The 20157-nt window shown below is 51.8% G+C and overlaps 1 protein-coding gene across 2 annotated transcripts in view; it reads right to left on the minus strand.

Annotated features, from left to right (window-relative positions):
* Positions 1–2893: 2893 nt before the first annotated feature.
* Positions 2894–20157, minus strand: part of CXCL12 (C-X-C motif chemokine ligand 12) — a 28988-nt gene continuing 11724 nt past the window's right edge. Inside the window, exon 4 of one of the 2 annotated variants that reach the window (XM_082854209.1) lies at positions 2894–3210. In XM_082854209.1, coding sequence (XP_082710335.1) covers positions 3126–3210 — 85 coding nt within the window. In that variant the 3' untranslated portion in view covers positions 2894–3125. Of the gene's footprint in view, positions 3211–16924; positions 20149–20157 lie in introns of those variants that run through there. The other variant, XM_082854211.1, reaches the window with a different exon arrangement.

Genomic DNA, 20157 nt, shown 5'->3' on the forward strand with positions numbered 1-20157 from the left:
GGTCTTATTTTCTTCCGCTTTTCACCCTTTTTCTCATGTATCCCTATTCCCTCCCTCCCTCCCCTCTTCTCTTCTCCCCTCCCTTCCCTCCCCCATGGAGACTGAGTCAGGAAGGAGGAAAGTGTCCACACTTTCCAGTTTGTTTTCCTGCACTGGAGCTGTGGCTTCAAACCGACAGAGAAACTCTTTGGGAGAAAGAGACCCCCGAGGATTCCGCCCTTATCAAAGGCACATCAGCGTCCGGGCAGTGGACTTCCTGTTTACACAGCTCTCCCCCTCTGGGAAGGCTCAGCTGAGCCTGGCCAGCTGTGGCCTGGGCAAGCCGCCTAGCTCCAAAGCCCAGCATCCCACTCGTCGGTGTCGGGCTCAGGCTTGCTGGAAACCCACAGCATCCACACCTGTCCTCCGCCACACCTGAGTGTGCTCCCCACACCTGAGTGTCTTCGGTTTCTGAATACCCACTTCTCCTGCATCCCCAGTCTCTCTCCATCAGGTGCACTGGGGGCCTGCACTCTTCAGAAGCCAGGCTGGGACACTTCCTACCTCTATTTCCCTGTTGTGTAACTGGTCCACAGGGGGCATGGCTGCCTGGGCTTCTCTGGGCTCTCTGGCCTGGAGCCAGGGCCCCCCTGTCTCTAAACTGTAAGGCACTTGGGGAATCATCACCCATCCTCACCTATTTATTAACCCCCTACTATGTTCTCTTCACTGTCCTAGGGGCCTGCTGACACAGGTGGAAATGAACAGGCTCTCTGCCCTTACATGCTTACGTTCACAGACAGACAATGAGGGAGAAAACGTCAAATGATAAACGGGTTGGGGGAAGTTAGGGTGCAGGCAGGACTGAAGAGGAGAGGGTGTCTGCCTGAGGACCAGAAGAGGGCTCCCTGGGGGGGGCTTCTTTAAGGTGGGGGTGAAGAGGGGGCAGTGTGGGAAGATGTAGGGGACAGTGCTCTAGGCAAGGGAACCCTAAGTACAAACGTCCTCGTCCTGAGGAGGGAGCAAGTGGGGCTTGGTCAAGGGACAGAGAAATGGTGGGGAGATTGGATCTCAGGAAACAGGTGATGGGGTGTTTTTTGATGAGCACTGGAAGGTAACCAGAGGCAGAGCTTCCTGAGCCTGTGGGTGGGCTCTAGAGAGATGCTTGAATTTTATTATAAAGGCACAGAAGAAAAGCATTGAAGAATTTTACTCAGGGAGAAGGGTATGAACAAATTTATATTTTAAAGATCAGTCTGGCAGCTGGGAGCTGTTGGATGCCCAGTAGAGGGTCTGGTGCCAGAGAGAACCCCACTGGTGGACACGTGTCCTGCAGCTGGGCCTGGGGTTGCATAGTGGACACCAGGAGCTGAGCCCCGAGCCACGCAGACCCTACACCCATGATCTCCGTGATCCTCCCACAGACCTGGGCCATAGATGTGCAGAGGGAGAGTGGCCAGGGAAGGACAGAAACAAGAGTGTGACACAGTCCATGGAGACCAGCTGTCCTTCGAGTGCCATCCCGAGAGGCTCCCGTGCGAGCCTTTGCTCCCAGCCCATAGGGGTGGGACAAGGAAGTGGCTTCGGTCTTTCAGGCCTGGAGACGTAGAGCTTCAAGGTGACCATTCCTACCTTCAGCTCCGATAAACCCCTGATGGACAGGGTCAAACACATAATGCTTTTTCCACTGAGGCCCTCTGACCACGGAGAAGTGGTTGGATGGACAGAGACGACAGGGTGCCTTTGTAGGGGAATTGTCCCGTGTCCTGTGGGAGCACTGAGCTTGAATCTCATTCAGGAAAAGACTGTTCCCGAACAGCAAACGTTTAAGATGGCAGCCCCCAAACTACACTGAGCCAGACACAGAGCCCTCGCGTGACCGACAGCAAGATGCTTGTCCCAACTGACCACCAGGCTGGCGGCTGGAGTCCTGGGAAGCTTACTGGAGGGAAGCTTTCCTCCTCAGACATCAGGTGGTAACACTCTGGGCATGAAGTGACCTTTGAATGACTATAGATCCTCAGACTGCGGATCTTCTGCCAACTGTGGCAAAGCCCTTGAGAGGAGGGCTTGCCACCCCAAGGCAGAGCAAATTGGGCCTCAGGTATTTAGGGACCCTCAGCTGAGGATGGACAGAATAGGGGCTGAAGACCTTGGAGCAGCCCAGGCCAGACTGGGACCAAAAATACCTCTTGCCACACATGCCATGTGAAAAACTAGAAGTGTGTGTATCGTCACCCATTTTTGTACTCACGATTGCTCAAGGTATGGAATAACATTTATAATAATTATAGGAGAATTATCTCCATGTTTTGAGGACTTGCTGGGTGCTCATTTTGCTAAAGATTGAAAATATATTATCTCATTTAATTCTCTCCACAGCTGATATTCTGCCAATGACAAGGTTGGGGTTCAGAGAAGTTAGGTGACTTCTCTGAGGTCACACAGGCTGGAGCCCAGGTCTGCCTAACTCCAAAGCCTGGCCTTGTAGCCTCTGAGCTTGAGGTAGACCTTGAAATGAATGCAGAGTAAAGTTATAACCTTCTCACTCCAGAGGGTGAATTGAGTCGTTCTTGGCAAATCCTTTTGCATCATCATAATTCGCTGAGTTAAAATCTTCCCCTGGGTATTTTATGCACAGATGCAGGGACCTGGGTCAGTTCTGTGTCCCCTTGGGGGTTGAAACCTAGGCCCAGAGTGGGCCAGGTCAGGGAGCAGCTCTCCGCCCCATGCAGCATACTGACTGCTGCCTTTCCTCGCTTCTCCTCTTTGCTGTTTACTTCTTCTACTGTAAAAGTAACATGGGCTTGTTATAAGAAATGCAAACATCATGGAAAAATATAATCTGAAAATGTGAAAGTAAACGTAGCAATCAGGGTCCCAGCAGAGATGAGACGGCACACTCCAGTTAACATCATTTCAGGAGAGTTTAATAAAGGAATTCCTTACAAAAGTGCAGGCAGGATACAGAGTCACCTCCCCTGGAGAGGAGGGAGGGGAGGGAGAAGTCACCAGATACAAAGTCAGGGAGCAGGCCTGGACAGAGGGACAGAGTTCCCACCTTCCATCAGCAGAAGCGGGCCGGGGGGGTGGGGGAGGTGGGATGACTTGGCTCAAGGTTCCAGGGAATAAACATCCCGTCGTCCTCAGCTCCTGCTGGTGATGCCGGCAGTGGTGTTGGCCAGGTTGGTTCCCAGGGCAGAGGTCAGGCCCAAGAGTGTGGGACTGGGTCTGGAAGGTGACAGAAGATATTCCACACAGTGCCCCAGAATCCCATCCTATAAAGTAACCTCTATTGGCAGCTATGTCTCTAAATACCATCTTAGGAACTGAGTGCTTGACACACTCACTAAACCTGGACCGTTCCTCCCAACCAAAGCCCCCGCAGCCCACTGCCCTCAAGTTCTGCAGGGCACTGAGTGAGTAGCATGAGGTCTGCCGTATACACTCAGAGAATCCCACTAATCAAACGAGAGGGAAAGAAATTAATGCAGAGGAAGAGGGAGCAGCAACACAGAGGCTGAGTCCTCAGTGACAAGCTGAGAAGAGGAAGAGGAGGGTGCCCATGGCTGAAGGCAGCAGATGGGCAGGACACCTGCCCCAACACGGCTGCAGGGCTGGCCCTGCCTCTGCCTCCGGACACCCCTCCCACTTCCACGTGCCACTCTTTCCCCGAAAGCCCTGAAAGCTTCCTGTGCAGCCCGGTGAGGCAACAGCAGCTATAATGAGGCATGGAGGTCCAGAGGCTGTGTGAAGCTATTAGAGTGTTTGATTTAGTTCTCAAACAATCCCTGGGGCTTTGTCTTTTCCCCAAGGCAAAGCATCCCAGGTCCAGAGCACAGGCTCGCTGTCATCCTGTGGTCCTGGACCTGCAGCGTCACATCCCCTGGGACCCGTTAGAAATGCACCTGTTTGGGGGCCACCCAGGCCTGCCGAGTCAGAAGCTCTGGGGTGCTGCCAAGAAATGTGTCCTAAGAAGCCCTCTGATCACCTCTCAAACTTGAGCACCTGTGGTCTACAGCAGTGATTTCCCACCATGAGTTTCCCTAGGAGCAAAGAAAGTACTGCCACCTGGTTCCCAACCCCAGACTCTGATTTTGTTGCTCACAGTCTGGGAATTGTGGTCCTAACGTGCAGCTCGGGCTGGGCCCCTGGACTGGGCCTTCCTCCAGGAGGACTCTGTTGCCTCTGGGCTTTCTCTTCCTATCTCTTTGCTTTCCCGTATTTCTCTTTACTAAATCCTCTTCTTGGATTTGCCTTCTCTTTTTTTCATCTACTCACTGAAAACAAGCTGGGGTGATAATCGTCTTTCCAAACATGCACTGCCAAAAAAAAGTGCCTGAACAAGATAGATCCTTGTGAGCAAATCCTCTGGGGGTTTTGCACAGTATGTTAAAAATAATGTATTCGATTTTTCCTAATGCTTCAGCCTGTAGTCTTGGGGACTTACAGTGTTCCATATGAAACTTGCCAAATGATTCTTTTTAAATAAAATGAATACTACAGTTTATATTAATGTATTAACATACATTACAAATGTAACCACATGAAAGTTTTTAGAGAAATATTAACTTACCACATTATTCAAATTATGTCAATTGGACCAATGCAAAACCCTCAGGGCGTGTAAGCAACAGCAACAAAAAAGGTACTGCTTTGTAAATAGTTAACAGGAGACAGTTTTGCTGCCTTTCTTCTTGGGATAGTAGATCAGGCTTTGGCTAAAGACAAGGTAAACAAACTTGGACTTGGCTGTGTGACAGGAGAAAACTTCCAGAGAGACAAGACCGAGGAATGCCAGCTGCCCGCAGAGGCTGTCCTACCAGGGACAGCTGGGGTACGGTGTGGAAGAGAGTGCCTGGTGGGGCTGGCAACCAGGGGGAGGACAGACCACAGACACAGACACGTGAACAAGGGAGTGAAGATGATGTGGAGATCTGTGCGTTGTGAGGGAAACAGGGTGGAGCAGAAATGCTTATCGCGGAGGCATCTTGGTGGAGGGGAGGGTCCAGATGAAGGATCAACAGAGCCATGGGGTGGAAGGTCTGGGAAGAGGCTTGGGCAAAGGAAAGATGCATTTGAGGACCCTGGTGAGATGGTGTGATTGAGGATGGGGAAGGGAAGTGGGGCTGCAGAGGGGAGCTGTGGGAATTTCTTGGAGGGTTTCAAATAAAGGATGTTAAGATCCACGCAGAGCATTTTTATTTAGTGCCTACAATGAAGTCACACTTTCTTGAGCACACAGGGAACCCCAAAGCAAGGTGAGGCTGATCTTTCTTCTCCAGAATCTAACACGTTGCTACCTTTGAGATACTTTTCATTCTTCTGTGAGGAAAGACACTGAATCCAAAATCCTAAAAGGCTCAAGACCATTCCAAAGGCTCTCCTCACATTGTTTAAAATTAAATGTTTAATATTATTTTGTAAATTATGTTTTCCTTCCATCCATTTCCATTTTTGCTTGGTTTTTCCCTCCAGGCTCTTCTTAAATCACTGCATCTCTTTTCTCCCCATGGATGACGCCCACCGGCCATGTCCAGGGAATCAGGTAACCTCTTTTGTTTCTCTTTCTGGATGCTGGGAAGTGCAAAGGTCCGAAAACATGTCTTCCCTTGTCCTAAGCATTGGGGGCACACCCAAAGAGTCACATATCAGGCTGGAGTTACTCCCAAAGGTTGGCAGCAGCTCCCTGACTCATTCATTTCAGGTTTGGCTGGGTCCCTGAGACGGGATTTCTCATGTGTCTTTAATTCCAGTCACAATTCCAAGCCCTAACCCGCCAAAGATGCCTTCTTCTGTCTTTTGTTTCACTGTGATAGTGAATCGTGCGAGCATGTGAGCAAAAACAATGGGGAAGTTGCATTTGGTTGCTGGAAACTTCACAAGTTTGTTCCACTTTGATCTGATTCCTGTAAACAGCCCACGGTGTGTGTTGGGAGAAGAGATGCAAGTCATTTCCAAGCTGCCTTGGACGTTCTGTACGTATTTCTAAGCAACCTCTGGGTGGAGACCGGTTTGAGCGGTGAGTGACTTAGGTTGAGGGGACGAGGTGGAAGACTGTCTGCCTGTCTTATTTTACTTGGAAACCATTTTTAATTTTAAAAAATTTTTGCATAAGAGGCCATCTGGCTGCTCTGAGAAAGGATCTGTAACACTGGCATGAGGTGGTGCTGGGGTCCCCTGGCAGGACAGCTGGTGAAATGAAATTGCTGAAGCTGGAACAGTTGGGAGTGAAGGATGAAAGCTGGGAATTTGAACTCCCAGGAATACATATGTTCAACACTGTAAAGATCTGTGGTTTGTGAACCCTCAGCAAAATTAAGCAATGGTAAAAGCCAGATAAAAGAATTTCAGTTCAAGATAAAGGAGCAAAAATGATTTTCAAACCACATCCTCATTAGCAGCCTTATAATCAGATGCGCCACGTGTGTTGAAGTGTCACAGGGATGGGCAACTCTTTCTGGGTCCAGCCCAGAGCACAGTTGTCCCAATGCTTCCAGAGCTGCAGGTCAGGGAGCTGCAGCCGGTGGCAATTACATAACCTCAGTTGTTTGTTTAAATATTTTCTTCAGCAAGTAATTAAAATTTCTTGCAATGAGCGAGTGGTGGACCCAAGATGGAGACTTAGGAGCTGGAAATTTCCATGAAATTGGGCAGAGCTGGTGACTCTTGATGATGGACCCAGGGGAACAGGGCCCAAAGCCCTGGGTGAGTGGGAAATCTTGGAGAAGGGCTGAGCTAGGAGCTGGGGTCCCTGTGGATGGGGTCAGACTACAGACAGAGAGCATCATGGGGATGAGGAAGGGAAAGGAAGCAACAGGCTGAGCCCAGGGTGGGTGGACTGTGGGCCTGTGTACCCTAAGGCCAAGGACAGAGCCTAACCACATGAATCTGAAAAAATTCCTGAATCCTGGCTTCATGAGAACATCCTGCCCTGGGTACTTCAAACAGCCCAGGCCACCCCAGGAGAAGCCCACTGGGAGACAGCCCTAGGGAAAAAGCTGAAGGGGGGGGTGGGGTGGGCTTTAACCCTTTATCCCAGTCTGGTATCCAGCAAAGGAGCACCCTCAACACAGACAGCTGAGGGGATGAACGTCACCAAGAGCCCCTGGTGCTTCATAAAGATATGGGTTTGATTACAAATGGAGGACGTGGGAGGCAGCCCTGAAAAATGAAAGAGTCTCATGCTGGCAGCTTTGAGGGGCAAAGACAGGGAGGAGAACCCCAGCCCAGCACCGCACTCCCTGGAACCCAACATATCAAGCTGCAGAGCCCCCATCGCTAGCCTTCAAGCCCACACCATGCAGAGGTGGGGTGGCTCTGGGCCGCGTCTGCCACTGATCCTGCATGGCCCTGAGCAACTCACTCCCTTTGTCCCAGCTTGAATGAGGTCGCAGACCTAGAGCAGCCAGCCCTGTGTGGCACACAATCAGCATGTGGGGAACGTTAGCGGGCATCATTTTGTCCTTGTTATTCCTGTTATTCTTTATCAGCCTCTACCTTGGCTCCCTCCATGCCGCCTGCTCAGGGCAAGGTCTAACCCCCACCCCTTTTCCAACCCAAGAATGCATTCCTTCCACCCACACTCCTGAGTCCATGGCTGTGCGTGGCTGGGGGTATGTCAGTCAACAGGGTCACGTCCAGGAGACACTTCTGCATACGTTGCATGTGCAGACCCCATGAGAGTCGCGATCACGTCACCCCTCTATCCCTGGGCAGCCCCCAGCTAAGTGGATGGTGAAAGAGTGCCCACTGCCTTTTAGGCTCAAAGTGACTCCCTCCTGTCATCATAACCCCTCCCCACCCCAGCACCTCCCTTTCATCCCTTCACGGCTGATGGTTACTTCTGAGACACACAGGAAGGAGGACTAACTGGTGATACAGATGGTGCAATAAAACATGTGGAGACTCAAAGTTCTGTTACTTTTACACACATGGCTTGGGAAAGTGCTTAACTTGACTTTTCTGATGTGCAAAGTAGGAACACCATCTCCCTTGCAGTGAGCACCCATTAGTGTGTGTTGTGTGCCGGGCACAAGGAAGATGCAATGAATGCAACGTTGGTACCTTCCCTGCACTCAGGCGCCTGCCCTGCCCACCTCCAGGGCAATCCAGGGTTGTCCCTTCTCCCCTCTCTGTGAGCTCCAGATGAGGAACCACAGACAAGGAGACCAGGGCTCAGGGAGGTACAGAGGCTTCCCTGGGTCCCCAGTGTGGTCTGGGACAGGTGGGCATTGACTGTGGGTCCAGTGACTCTTCAAAAGCTCTGGGGATTGTGATGTCTCCTCTTCCTGGGCCAGCCCCCCTATCTTGTACCTGGCCTCTGGGGAGAATGAGGGGCCCAAGGCTGGGCCAGGGATTCAGATAGCCCAGAAAGCAGCTCTGGTTTGGGTGAGCAGAGGAGATGAGGGCCAGGGGAGGAAGTGGGACAGGGACCTGAGGCTTGTTCAGGCTTTCCTGAAGAGAAGGGAGGAGAAAGAGGGGAACGAGGGCTGGGAGAAGCAGGCATGAGCTTAGCAGAGTCCACAAACTCATTCATCCTTTGATAAGGCGGCCATATAATTTGTCATTCAAACTAGGACATTCTGAGAGAGAAAGGGCACTATTAGTGATTTTGTTGGGACAATAGGCAGACACTGGGACTGTTTGGGCACATCGGGGGCCAGGATCACTCCAGTTTTAAGGACCCTGAAAGGGCATTTTAACAGCATCACCGATACTCTTTATTGCCCGGGGGACTACTCCCTCTGGCTTCGCTCTTTGGGAACCTTGAGGTTCAGGCCCTACCCTCTCTGGAACCCAGGCTCCAGGCCCTTGCTCCTTGGGCTTCCTGAGTACAGACCAGGCTTGGGGAGGTCAGTTGGGGTCCCCTTTGGAACTGGACTCCCTGGAAAGGCATAATGGTGGGGATCTGGCTCCTGCTCCCCTGCCACTTGAGAACATGGGCCAGAAAAGTACACGGTGGGTTAGGTCTGATTTTGCTATTCTAGAGAAGCCTACAGCTCTTTAGGAAAGAAAAAAAAAAAGTAAGTAGCCATTTGATGCATACTGTTATTATTACTGCATCCTCATTTTAGAAACATAAGAATTTTTTTAACTCATTGAATCAAGGAAATCTAGTGCTATCCTCTAACTTCTTTCCTTCTACTCAGGGAGGGTGAGACACATTCATCACTGGGTTGTATGTACACAAGACCAGTACACTTTTGACCACTGTCTACAATAAAAATTGCATTTGACGTTATGAAACATACACACACACATACCCACACGTGTGTGAATTGTTCTTGCCTTTAGTAAGTGTGACATATTCCCATATTTTCCAATTTATTCTCTTCTTTTCTGTTCAATGCTATTTCATTTTTAAAAACTGCTGCTTCTGACAGGCTATACTGACATCACAGCCAGAGTCTGCCTAGCATTTCTTCTACATGGATTCTCATTTGGGGTCTGGAAATACGCTTGGGCCATATAGGGCAGAAGGGATCTGAAACCCGGCAGCCCTTGCGCCCCGCCTCTGCCTGGGGCCCCGCTTTGCAAACAGCAAGGACGGGTTGTCTGGTGCACTGGAGCCAAAATGCCCTCTCCACCTCCCAGCTCTGAGGCATGAAGGCTCCATGGCCGCCCCAGACCTGTGTCCATCACACGGGAGAGGGCTGGTCTCTCGTGGGATTGTTGGGAGGACAAGAAGACCATGCCTAGAAAGTACTGCTATGGGCCTGGCAGGTACAGGCGGCACCAGAAATGTCAGCAGATGGAAAGCACCTGACTAAGGGGTTTGTTTTCCCCGCTGGGAACTCTGTCCTGCCCACATAGGAAACGCGCGGTGAATGCATTAGCCTCTGGTTCCCCTTGGCCTCCTGAGCAGGGGGCAGGCCTTGGCTGGGCAGGTGATCTATCAGGGGAGGAACTGGAAAGAGCTGGTCCCTCACAGGCCTCGTGCTTAGGTGCCAAGGACCTGGCTTGGTGCTGGGGGCTCCCACAGTGGCCGGAAGGACAGTCCCCTCCCCCACAGCTCAGGAATGCTCAGAATGGTTGTTTCCTCACAGCCTACAAGCCTGTGTGACCTGGGCTGATGTTCCCGTGTTCAAGAAAATGCCCGGGAAGAGGCCAGGACAAGGTGAGAGCCAGTGGCTGCAGCTGGGGCCTTCTAGGCTGACAGGTCACCCCTTCCCCTGAGCAACTTCTCCAGCTGCAGTGCAGTGCTTTGTTGCTGCTTAGGAAAGCTGAGCACAGCCCCTGCTGCCGCCCACCTTCCTGAGCTCTCAGCCCCTGGCCTTACCTCCTCCTGGGTCTGGCTGCCAGCATCCGCCTTCAGGCCAAGCCAGCAGCATCCAGGTACCTGGAGCCCTCCACTTGGGAAGGGCAGTGGGAAAGACACGGGCACCCCTAGAAGTGAGGCAGGGAATCCTGATGGTTATGGAGGTTGGAAGCCCTCCAGCCTGTCACTTCCCACTCGTGTCCATTTGTGGTCACACGGCCTCAGTTTCCTGTAGCTGACCCCTGTAGATTATTCTTTTCTGCTCAGTATTTCGGGAATCGTGCTCCTCTAGGGTTCTTGCTGGGTCCTAAGGTCTGGCCAGCCATCCACTGCCTGTGATGAAACGCCAGCAGCAGAGATCTCGTCCCTGGGGACCTGTACTGGCTGTGGCCGTCCTCCCCCTGAGCCCCCGGCCAACTGGACCCCAGCCCAGCACTCACCGCCCCTGTGGTCTGCACAGGGAGTGTGTGCAGATCCTCACAGGGGGGAGGAACGCTCAGAAGGAGGGGCCTCTGGGGAAAGGGATGATTCTTTAATCTGGACTCACAGGAAATGAACCACTATAGTTCTTCATGTGATGGGGACTTCAGGGGGAAGGGTCAGGCACAGGGGATTCTAGAGAAGGGTCATGTGTGTGACCACTGACATACGGACAGTAGAGTAAGATGAATTGGATGCAAGTAATGACTTACCAGTGTGACCTTGGGTGCATGAATGAACGCACAACCTTGCGAGCATTGCTATCTTTATTTTACAGATAAGCAAAGAAAACATCCAATATGTTAGCATCCTGTTGATTTATCAGGCAGTCATTCAAAAAATATTTCTTTAGTACCTTCTATGTACCAGCCGCAAAGAAGAAAAATTAGTGAGTGAAACAGACCAAGCCCCTCTCTTCCTGCGTGGTATTAAACCTCTCCTGTGGGGAAGCAGTCCACAAGCAAGTAAACAGGGCAGGTGGTGCTGTGGACAGGAAAAAGCAGGATAAGGTGCCAGGGTACATGCAGGTGAGGAGCTGCTGTACAGGATCGGGGGTCTGCAAAGGCTTTTCTGACAAGGTGATGGCGATCAGAGATGGAAGGAAGGGAGGGGGTAAACCATGTGGTTTCTAAGCAGAGACCACCAAGTGCAAAGGTCCTCTGCCAGGGGCAGTCCTGGCCTGTTCAAGGGAGAGGAGGCCAGCGTGGCCAGAGTAGAGAGAGGTGACATCAGAGAGATGACAGGGGCCCACAGGGGTAAGCCTCTGTTGGCCACTGGAGGGTCTGAGTAGGGGTGACATCACCATGCCCGGCCACCCTTCCTGCTGTTGAGAGGACACTGCAGGACATGACGGTGGGCCAGCTTAGGGGCTAGTGTAAGGATTCAAAGAGGAGATGACTGTGGCTTGGATCAGATGGTAGCATGGTGATTGGGTTCTGGATATATTTTGAAGGCAACTAATTGGATTTGGTAATGGTTTAGCTGAGGGCTGTAAGATAATACAGTAAATCAAAGATGACTAAAAGGTTTTGGCCTGAGCAACTGGAAGAAATAGAGCTGTTATTTGCAGAAATCGGGATGAGCAGGTTGGGGGAAAATTGGGAATTAGCAGTTTCATTTTGCATATGGTAAATTTCAGAGAAGGTGCTGAGTTTACAAGGTGAGAGTCCAGGACAGAGATCACTGGTTTCCTTAACCTTCACACGGAGTTCAAGGCCAAGAGAGTGAGTGAGTTCACCTGGTGCTTAAGAAGAGCATCTGAGGACTGAGTCCCGGGGTGTTCCTGTCTGGATGACGTCTGGAGGATGAGAAGGAAGCAGCAAAGAGACACGAGAAGGCGTGAAGCCAAAGAAACAGTCAGGCACTCCTGAGAGCCAACCAGAAAACGTGTTTCCAGGAGGGTGTTCCACGATGTCCAATGATGCCAAGAGACTGAAGAAGCTGAGGACTGATAACCGACCATTCGATTTCCCAACGGGGCCCAATGACGCCCTCGACAAAGAGCAGCCCTAGTGGAGTGAGTGGTAGCGTGGATTCAGGAAGGATAAGAGAGAGGTGGGGAGAGGAGGTGGACATAGGAAATACAGGCAACTTTTCTGAGGACTTTTGTGTGATAAGAAACAGAAATACTGTAGAAGTTGTAGGGGGACCTAGGGGTAGAAGATACAGTATAGAGGCTGTTTTTAGTTTTGCTTTGTTTTGCTTTCCAAGGGCGCTATCATAGCATGTCGGCATGACGGAGACAGTGAAAGATTGATGGTGTAGGAGACGGGGGAAGTTAGGAGAAATGTTCTTTTGCAGGTGAGAAGCACTTGGCACCACTCCCAGGTGACAGCAGTGACAGCGGGTACAGGATGGACAGACAGTGGACGAGAGGGGAAGCTCACGGAAATTCCCTTCTTACCTCTTCCTTTCATTCTGACATAGAAGCCAGACCATCAGCTGGGAGTGTGGAGGGAGAGGGCGATGAAGACTTAAAGAGAGAGGAAAGTGTGGAATCAGCACCCAGGAGAAGTAGGAGAAATGGAACAGGGAAGTGTGGTAGCATCCGGGCGGCACTAAGGACCCACTTGTGGTGAGTGTCAGGAATTTAAACAGACCGGATGGTGGGGATGTACTTTTTTCTCTGAGCTCCAGTCAGCTACAGAGGTGCAGGCAGGCGGCCTGCGGACTGAGTTAGATTGAACTGGGGATGGGTCATACAGCAATCCGCAGCTACTCGCTTTCACTACGAATCCAAGGCTCCTCCCACCCGCAAGCACCCCTTGCCACTCTACTCTCCCCCCTCCATCTAGGGCTTCACTCTGCTATGTTTCTGTTTGGTTTCACGGGCCGAGAGGTAGCTGTAATTCATTTGCTCTAAAATGAGTGTTAACTTCTGGAAACTTAGCAGAACAACCTCCTTGGAATTTGAGATTAGCTCCAGTGCCAGGTAGGAACAGCAGGGCTTGGTTGTGGCTTGCCCGGGAAGCTGCTGCTAGGGTCTGTGGATGCCTCACAACTCGAGGACATCAGCTCACATATCAAATGTTTGTTAAACACCCACTATGACAAGGGCTCTTCACCGCAGAGCTCCCCCATCCCCAACAGGACGTTACAGAGCCTGCAGCCCGGCAGGGGATGCCCTGGGGATGGATGCACTTGAGGATCCATTGTCCCAGTTTGTTCTCATTGGACACAGGCTGTGGGTGGACTGCAGCCTCCCCTCCACACATCTGGGGTTGGGCTAGCGCTCTGCACAGGCTGACAGCTCAGCCATCTCACCACAATTTATGCTGGGCAGGTTGGGTTGGTGCTTTTCAGGGAAGGAAGAGCATCTTGGTCCTAAACGGAATCTGTGTACTTTTTTATGTGGGGAGGGGCTTAGGGGATGCTTCTGGGTCATTTATCGGTCTTAACAAGGCAGCAAGCACAGGCCTGAGGGGTCTTTCCTTGGAGTTCAAGTTGAAGCCAGGGACGAACCCCAGGGGAGGCTGGGGAGGAGGGAGGAGGGAGGGAGGGAGGGAGGGAGGGAGGAGGGAGGGAGGGAGGGAGGAGGGAGGGAGGGGGGAGGGAGGGAGGGAGGGAGGGAGGGAGGAGGGATGGAGGGAGGGAGGGAGGGAGGGAGGAGGGAGGGAGGGAGGGAGGAGGGAGGGAAGGAGGAGGGAGGGAGGGAGGGAGGGAGGGAGGAGGGAGGGAGGGAGGGAGGGAGGAGGGAGGGAGGGAGGAGGGAGGGAGGGAGGGAGGGGGGAGGGAGGGAGGGAGGGAGGGAGGGAGGAGGGATGGAGGGAGGGAGGGAGGGAGGGAGGGAGGAGGGAGGGAGGGAGGGAGGAGGGAGGGAAGGAGGAGGGAGGGAGGGAGGGAGGGAGGGAGGAGGGAGGGAGGGAGGGAGGGAGGAGGGAGGGAGGGAGGAGGGAGAGAGGGAGGGAGGAGGGAGGGAGGGGGGGGGAGGGAGGGAGGGAGGGAGGGAGGGAGGAGGGATGGAGGGAGGGAGGGAGGGAGGGAGGAGGGAGGGAGGGAGGGAGGAGGGAGGGAAGGAGGAGGGAGGGAGGGAGGGAGGGAGGGAGGAGGAGGGAGGGAGGGAGGGAGGGAGGGAGGGAGGGAGGGAGGGAGGGAGGGGGGAGGGAGGGAGGGAGGAGGGAGGGAGGGAGGGAGGGAGGGAGGGAGGGAGGGAGGGAGGGAGGGAGGGAGGGAGGGAGGGAGGAGGGAGGAGGGAGGGAGGGAGGAGGGAGGAGGGAGGGAGGGAGGGAGGAGGGAGGGAGGGAGGGAGGGAGGGAGGAGGGAGGGAGGGAGGGGAGGGAGGGAGGGAGGGAGGGAGGGAGGGAGGGAGGGAGGGAGGGAGGGAGGGGGGAGGGGGAGGGAGGGAGGGAGGGAGGGAGGTCTCCAAAATGATTCCTTGTGCAAGTGCAAGGCCATGTCCAGAGCTCATTGCTCCCCACCTGCCTTGCCCCCATGCCTGCCTAACTGCCTCCAATGATGGTTATTTGGGTGTAATTAGCAGAAATCCTCATCCTAGCTCTTGAGAAGGATTCATCTGGAACACACAGAAGCCGAGGACAGGGAGTGTGGCTGGACCTCCCTGTCTACTTCTCACCTGCCTCTAGGGCCTCCTGCTCTCTCACCCCCCTTCTCTCCCTGAGTCTGTTTCATCCAGTTGTAGCTCCCTCTACGTCTCTCTCTCTCCAGCTACCCACACTCCCGAGAACAAGGCTCTCAGTTGTAGGCCCAGAGAAACCCGGAGAACCCGATGAAGTGTGAATCACAACTCTGCACTCCTGGGGCAGAAAACTGGACCGGGCAGCCAGGGTCAGGTGTCTAAACCATGCAGTCAGCTGTACCGAGGGCACCCCTTTATCACGTTTCCCAGCGGTCAGGACCCCATCCGCGTGGGGGGCCCAGCCCTTCTCAGCCGCCGTGTGCAGTTTGTGCCTTACGCAAGGGTGCAGCAGGGGAGTGAGGGGCTGAAATCCAGCTCTCTCTGCCGTCATGCTGGGCTTCCCGTGGGAGCCGCGCCCCTGGCAGAATAAGCTCCCATTTCTAACTCACAGCAGGACACCATGTGGGCTCACAAGGGCAGGCCTCATGGGTCAGTGGATACTCCCCTCCCTGGAAATAATCTACTTCTCTCAGGTCTCAGCTTCAGCAGCACTTCTTTTAAGGAGCCCTCGATGGTGCTCTAAGCTTCCCTGACCCCTGGATGCACCCTGACCTACATTACCAAGCTTTACGAAAATGCTCACTTAGTTGCAAGACAGTCCCCCAGACTACAGGCTCCCTGAAATCGGGGGGCACGCCAGCTTGCTCACCACGGTATCCACACTGCCCACCTAGTACCGGGCCTGGCGTGGCGGGTATTGTCGGCTGGCTAAAGGGGGGCCGTCCGCTGTGTAAAGCATGGTAGGACATGGGTCCAGTTATTCATTATTATTATTTTTTAATGCAACATCATTCTGAAGAGTCAACATCATTCCGTGGAATTAATCCAGAGGTTAGGTTGTGAGTTCCCGCTGCCAGGATAGTGGTGGGACATGCTGGGACCAGCACCGCACAGGCACCGGGACACCTACAAGACCCAACCAACAGACTTCCCCCATCTGTTGGCTAAGCGGGTGAAGCTCAACTCCTAAGATCACTTTGAGCTCCAGGTGGTATCAGAGCTTTGCTGAAGGTCTAAGCAGAGGCAGGCAGGATCTTATCCCAACACTGTAGACCCCGGGGAGCAGTGGGGTGAGAGAGAAGGATCCCAGTCTAATCCTCACAGCTCCTGGTGATTCTAAGCTCCAGCGTTACATGGGGAGACTGAGAGTCAGGCAAGGGCCTCAAGTCCCACAGTGAGCAGAGAGAGGACCAGGGTTCAAGCACTGGCCTGCTAATCCTCACTCCCACGCCCGCCCCAGGATGCCACGCTGCCTCTTGACGTGGTCTCTCTAATCCTTCCTTCTTCCTCCAGGTCATCTGCAGTTTGGTCACCACATTGCAGTCACCCTAGAAACACGCGGGATGTACTGAGCACAGGGGTGATGTGGTCACATCTGGGCATGTGGGCAAGAGGGTCTGGAGGACAGAACAATCTGGATTTGGGGGCTTTGTGCTGGCCTCTTCTTTCCAGCATGGTTGACTGGATCAGAGAGGATGTGGTGGAAAGTGGGAAAGGCTGACTGACCTCTGTGAGGACAGAACCCTGTCTGTTGGGCTCAGCCCCTGTCCCCAGTATTCAGGACACTGCTGGCTGAATCAGCAACTGGCTTCCAGCAGAGGCCCCAGTGCAGGACAGAAAATACAAAAGGTGCTGGGTGTCTGGCCATGCCTTCGGGGACGGGGCCTCTGTTGCCTTCTACTAAGCCTGAGAAGTACAGAGTGGAAGTTTCCTTCCCCACGGCTGACAGGAAAACACCCAGGCCCTTGCACAAAACTATCCCTTCTGGAGGGAGTAGCGGGCTGGAGTAGCGGGCTGGAGTAGCGGGCTGGCTCGCTTTTAAGAAGGGATTCCCGCAAAACCAGGGGCATTCAGAGCAAAGGGAGAGCCTTCCCCCCTGCTAAGTACACAGACTAGGAGACGCAAGTCTGCCCCCAGAATTCTTGCCTATGATGAGTATGATTACAATGGCCTGTTTTTCACTGACTATTGCAGCTAGAACTACATAACCCCTCCGTGTTGGGTTTGAGGAAGAAAAACCAAGTCTGGAGAGTTCCAAATGGTAACACTAATTTCAAACCGTTGGCTGCTACATTTGAGTACATGTCTTTATTAGGAAAATTATAAGTGCATATACATCTTTTCATTGATATGACTTCAAAGTAGAAATTGTTGTTTCTCAAAAGGAGTTGTTACTTGTTAAAAAAAAAAAGCACACTGCATATAGAAAGCTGCCTTCTCCTGGACCATTTTCACATTATGTGGGAGATGCAGTTTAAACAATACAAAATACAGTATTTATCGCATTTAACACTGAACCCATCACCGCTCAGAGACTGAGAGTCCAGCGAGGTTGCAGAGTAACAGTCTATGGGATTTTTCAACTTGACAATGTCAGTGGTCTCCTTAGGGGACTTGAAGGTTTCCAGGGAACATTTCCCAGGGATGGGAAATTTCCCAGGGAATATGTGTAGAGAGATCAGGACCCCACAATTCTCATCCAGCTACCAAGGGATGCACCACCTGGGAAAGGTGATGAACTCCCAGTGAGAGATCCCATAGTGATAACACCAGGGGGCAGTCAGAAAAGGAAGGTCAAATCGGATCTAGTGAAAAGGCTTAGAAGTTCTCTGGACTTCACACAGTGGGGACTGCAACCTTTTGCTACTCAGGCCCTCTGCTCAAAGCTGGCCCTCCTTTCTCTGGAGGACAGGCAGATAAGCAGAGGGTCCTTCGTGTGTCTCGCTGGGGTCTCAGCACCTGGCCGGAGTGGGACAAAGAACGGTGCAAAACAACACAAGGCACAAATTCGGATCCCAACACACAGCACGTCTGTGAGTTCAGTCCCCCCATGTCTTCTCTGCCTGGGTCCTGATGCAAAGGCTGGCAGTGGAGGACCACCCTGGAGGTTACACGGAGCCCAAGGGAAGGTCAGGTAGAGGCAGCACTGGACCAGGAAGAACAGCTAGGTGACCCCTAATCAAAGTGATCCACGGAACTTGTATTTTGAAAGCAAAAGGGGATCAGGAGAGCCTTTTCCTTTGCAAATGGACTATTTAAATGCATATTTGCTTCAGCTGGGCAGTCTCCACTCAGGAGCAGATTGCAAGTAGAGGGATTGTCACACAAATCATTTTTCCTGCAGTTTCTCCTCTTATCTATTTTTCCCCCTATAGGGGAGAAACAAAAATTACTCTTAACTGTAGTCAAGATTTATTTAGGGCCATGTTAATTTTCTTGGAGAAAGAGATTTAATGGTTCTGGTTCATGGGTTCCAGGGGAGGATAATTCCAAAATTTCCATGAGATTTTAAAATGTCTTGAATTACTTGGAAAATGACTCTCCCACTGAAAATTAGATCATTTCATGTATAATTCAGAAGGCCTGTAGTGACAGGTTAACTTCAGAAGAGGGTTTTGAAACCAGCTCTGTATCCCTTATAAGTAATAAAGGCCCCTCCATACTCTATTGTTTTCAATATAACAAAGCTGGTTTGAGGATGTGAAGTTTTGTTTGGTTGATGGATTTGCGTCTCTTTGCATGAAGATCTAATTTAAAGGCATATTTATGGAAATGCCTGACACATGTTACTGATAACCCAAAGATGATTAAATCTGAGAACACCTACAGTTCAAGGTTATTTTACAAGAATATCCTTTCTGCATGTTGTTTACATCATCCTGTCAATTGATACATTTCCTTGTTTTGCCCTTCTTTTTTTCTGCTTTCTTAATTAAAAAAAAAACTTAACCAGAGGGGAAAAGTATTAGTGAGACCAAATGAAAAACAAAACAAGCCAAAAGCCCTCAAGTGCCTCCTTTTCGGAAAGTGAGGTTTTTAAACTGTTTAATGCAGCTCTACAAACTGCTCTCAATAAAGGGAAACACCCTAAACGTCAGGACTGTTCAGCTACTTTCCCAACCAGCCCATTCTTTCCTAAGAGGAATGCCCTGCTGGACAGCCTGTAAGCACAAGATGACAGCGGCAGCAGAGAAGGTCCAGGGGCCACTGTGCCAAGTTAAGAGATGATGGGATCATCAAATGGTGAAAAAAATGAGGTTAGATTTTAATCGGGAAGGAATCTTCATGTCCAGGATTGATTATTTTAGGGATTGGGCTTTCAAAACCAAGAAAAAGTTGAAGATTCTTTTCTTGTTATTCCCCAAACAGTGCTGACACCGCAAAGACAAAACTCCCTGTAGTTCTGAGGTACCAACAGTTACAGACGCCTTGAGGGTCTGCATCCTCGAAGGTCATACTGCTGCAAACCGAATTCCCTTGGGCTCTGTTGATCCAACATGGGTTTGTGATCATGGGGAAAACAAGGTTCCATCCAAAAGGATCACAGCTCTAATCAAAAACCTGGTCAAAGGCCCCAAGGGGCATCTCCTCACTCTCAGGCTTTGCATTTAAGGAACTGACAGTGCATGCACCGAGGACATTGGCTTTGAACAAAAACACAGGATTGGACAATGGACAATATTCCAAACAAGCCACAGACGTGCACAGTGCTTTCAGGACCCGGTAACACGAGACATTTTGATTTACTTCTTGGTGCCCAGTTTAGAGTAAAGCTTTGCTCTTGAGAGAGTCCTTTTCCTGGGTCATGGAGACAGTCTTGGATACACATGATGATGGATGAGAGAGAGAATGATGAGAAGGACGTGATGGGATGTAGAGGAGAGCTTGGGATGAGGGGTGAATCTCACCCTGCCCTGGCCTCACACTCCTGCCTGCCTCAGCTCAGGGAAGCCCTGCGGTACTCGCCAAAGAGGCAGAACCCTGCTCTCACCCTGAGGAAGGGTGAGGCTCCTGCCTGGCTCCCCAGAACCTCTCCCCCACCCGCCTCCGCCCCTGCACAGGGCAGCCTTCACTAAGGTCTGCCCACGCTCACTGGTGCTGACACCTCCTGGTGGCTCTCCACCCTGGACACGGTGATGTGGGCAAGGTTCCCTCCGTCTGGGGTTCCAGCCTGCACAGCTCAGAAACCTCTGGCTAGATAAGGGGTTCCGGGAAGGATATTATAACAAAGCAGGTAAAAGAATGGCCTTAATCTAAGTTCCTATCTGTCGCCAGTGACACTGGATAATCAGACTAAATGAGAAATAAACGCCATATATTTTGCTACATAATCAAATGGTGAAGTAAGGCAAACTGTGCAAGGCAAGGCTCTTGGAAATGCATTCAGGCCTGCCTGGGTGCAGGGGGGTGGCTAGCTACAGACCCTTCCTAACTCTGATTTCAGACCTGGGCTCCTACTGTAAGGTTTCCTCAGGCGTCTGACCCAACCTGCGCCTCTCACATCTTGAACCTCCTGTTAACA

This window comes from Leucopleurus acutus (assembly GCF_964270905.1).
Source record: "Leucopleurus acutus genome assembly, chromosome: 14".
Taxonomy (NCBI): Eukaryota; Metazoa; Chordata; class Mammalia; order Artiodactyla; family Delphinidae; genus Leucopleurus; species Leucopleurus acutus.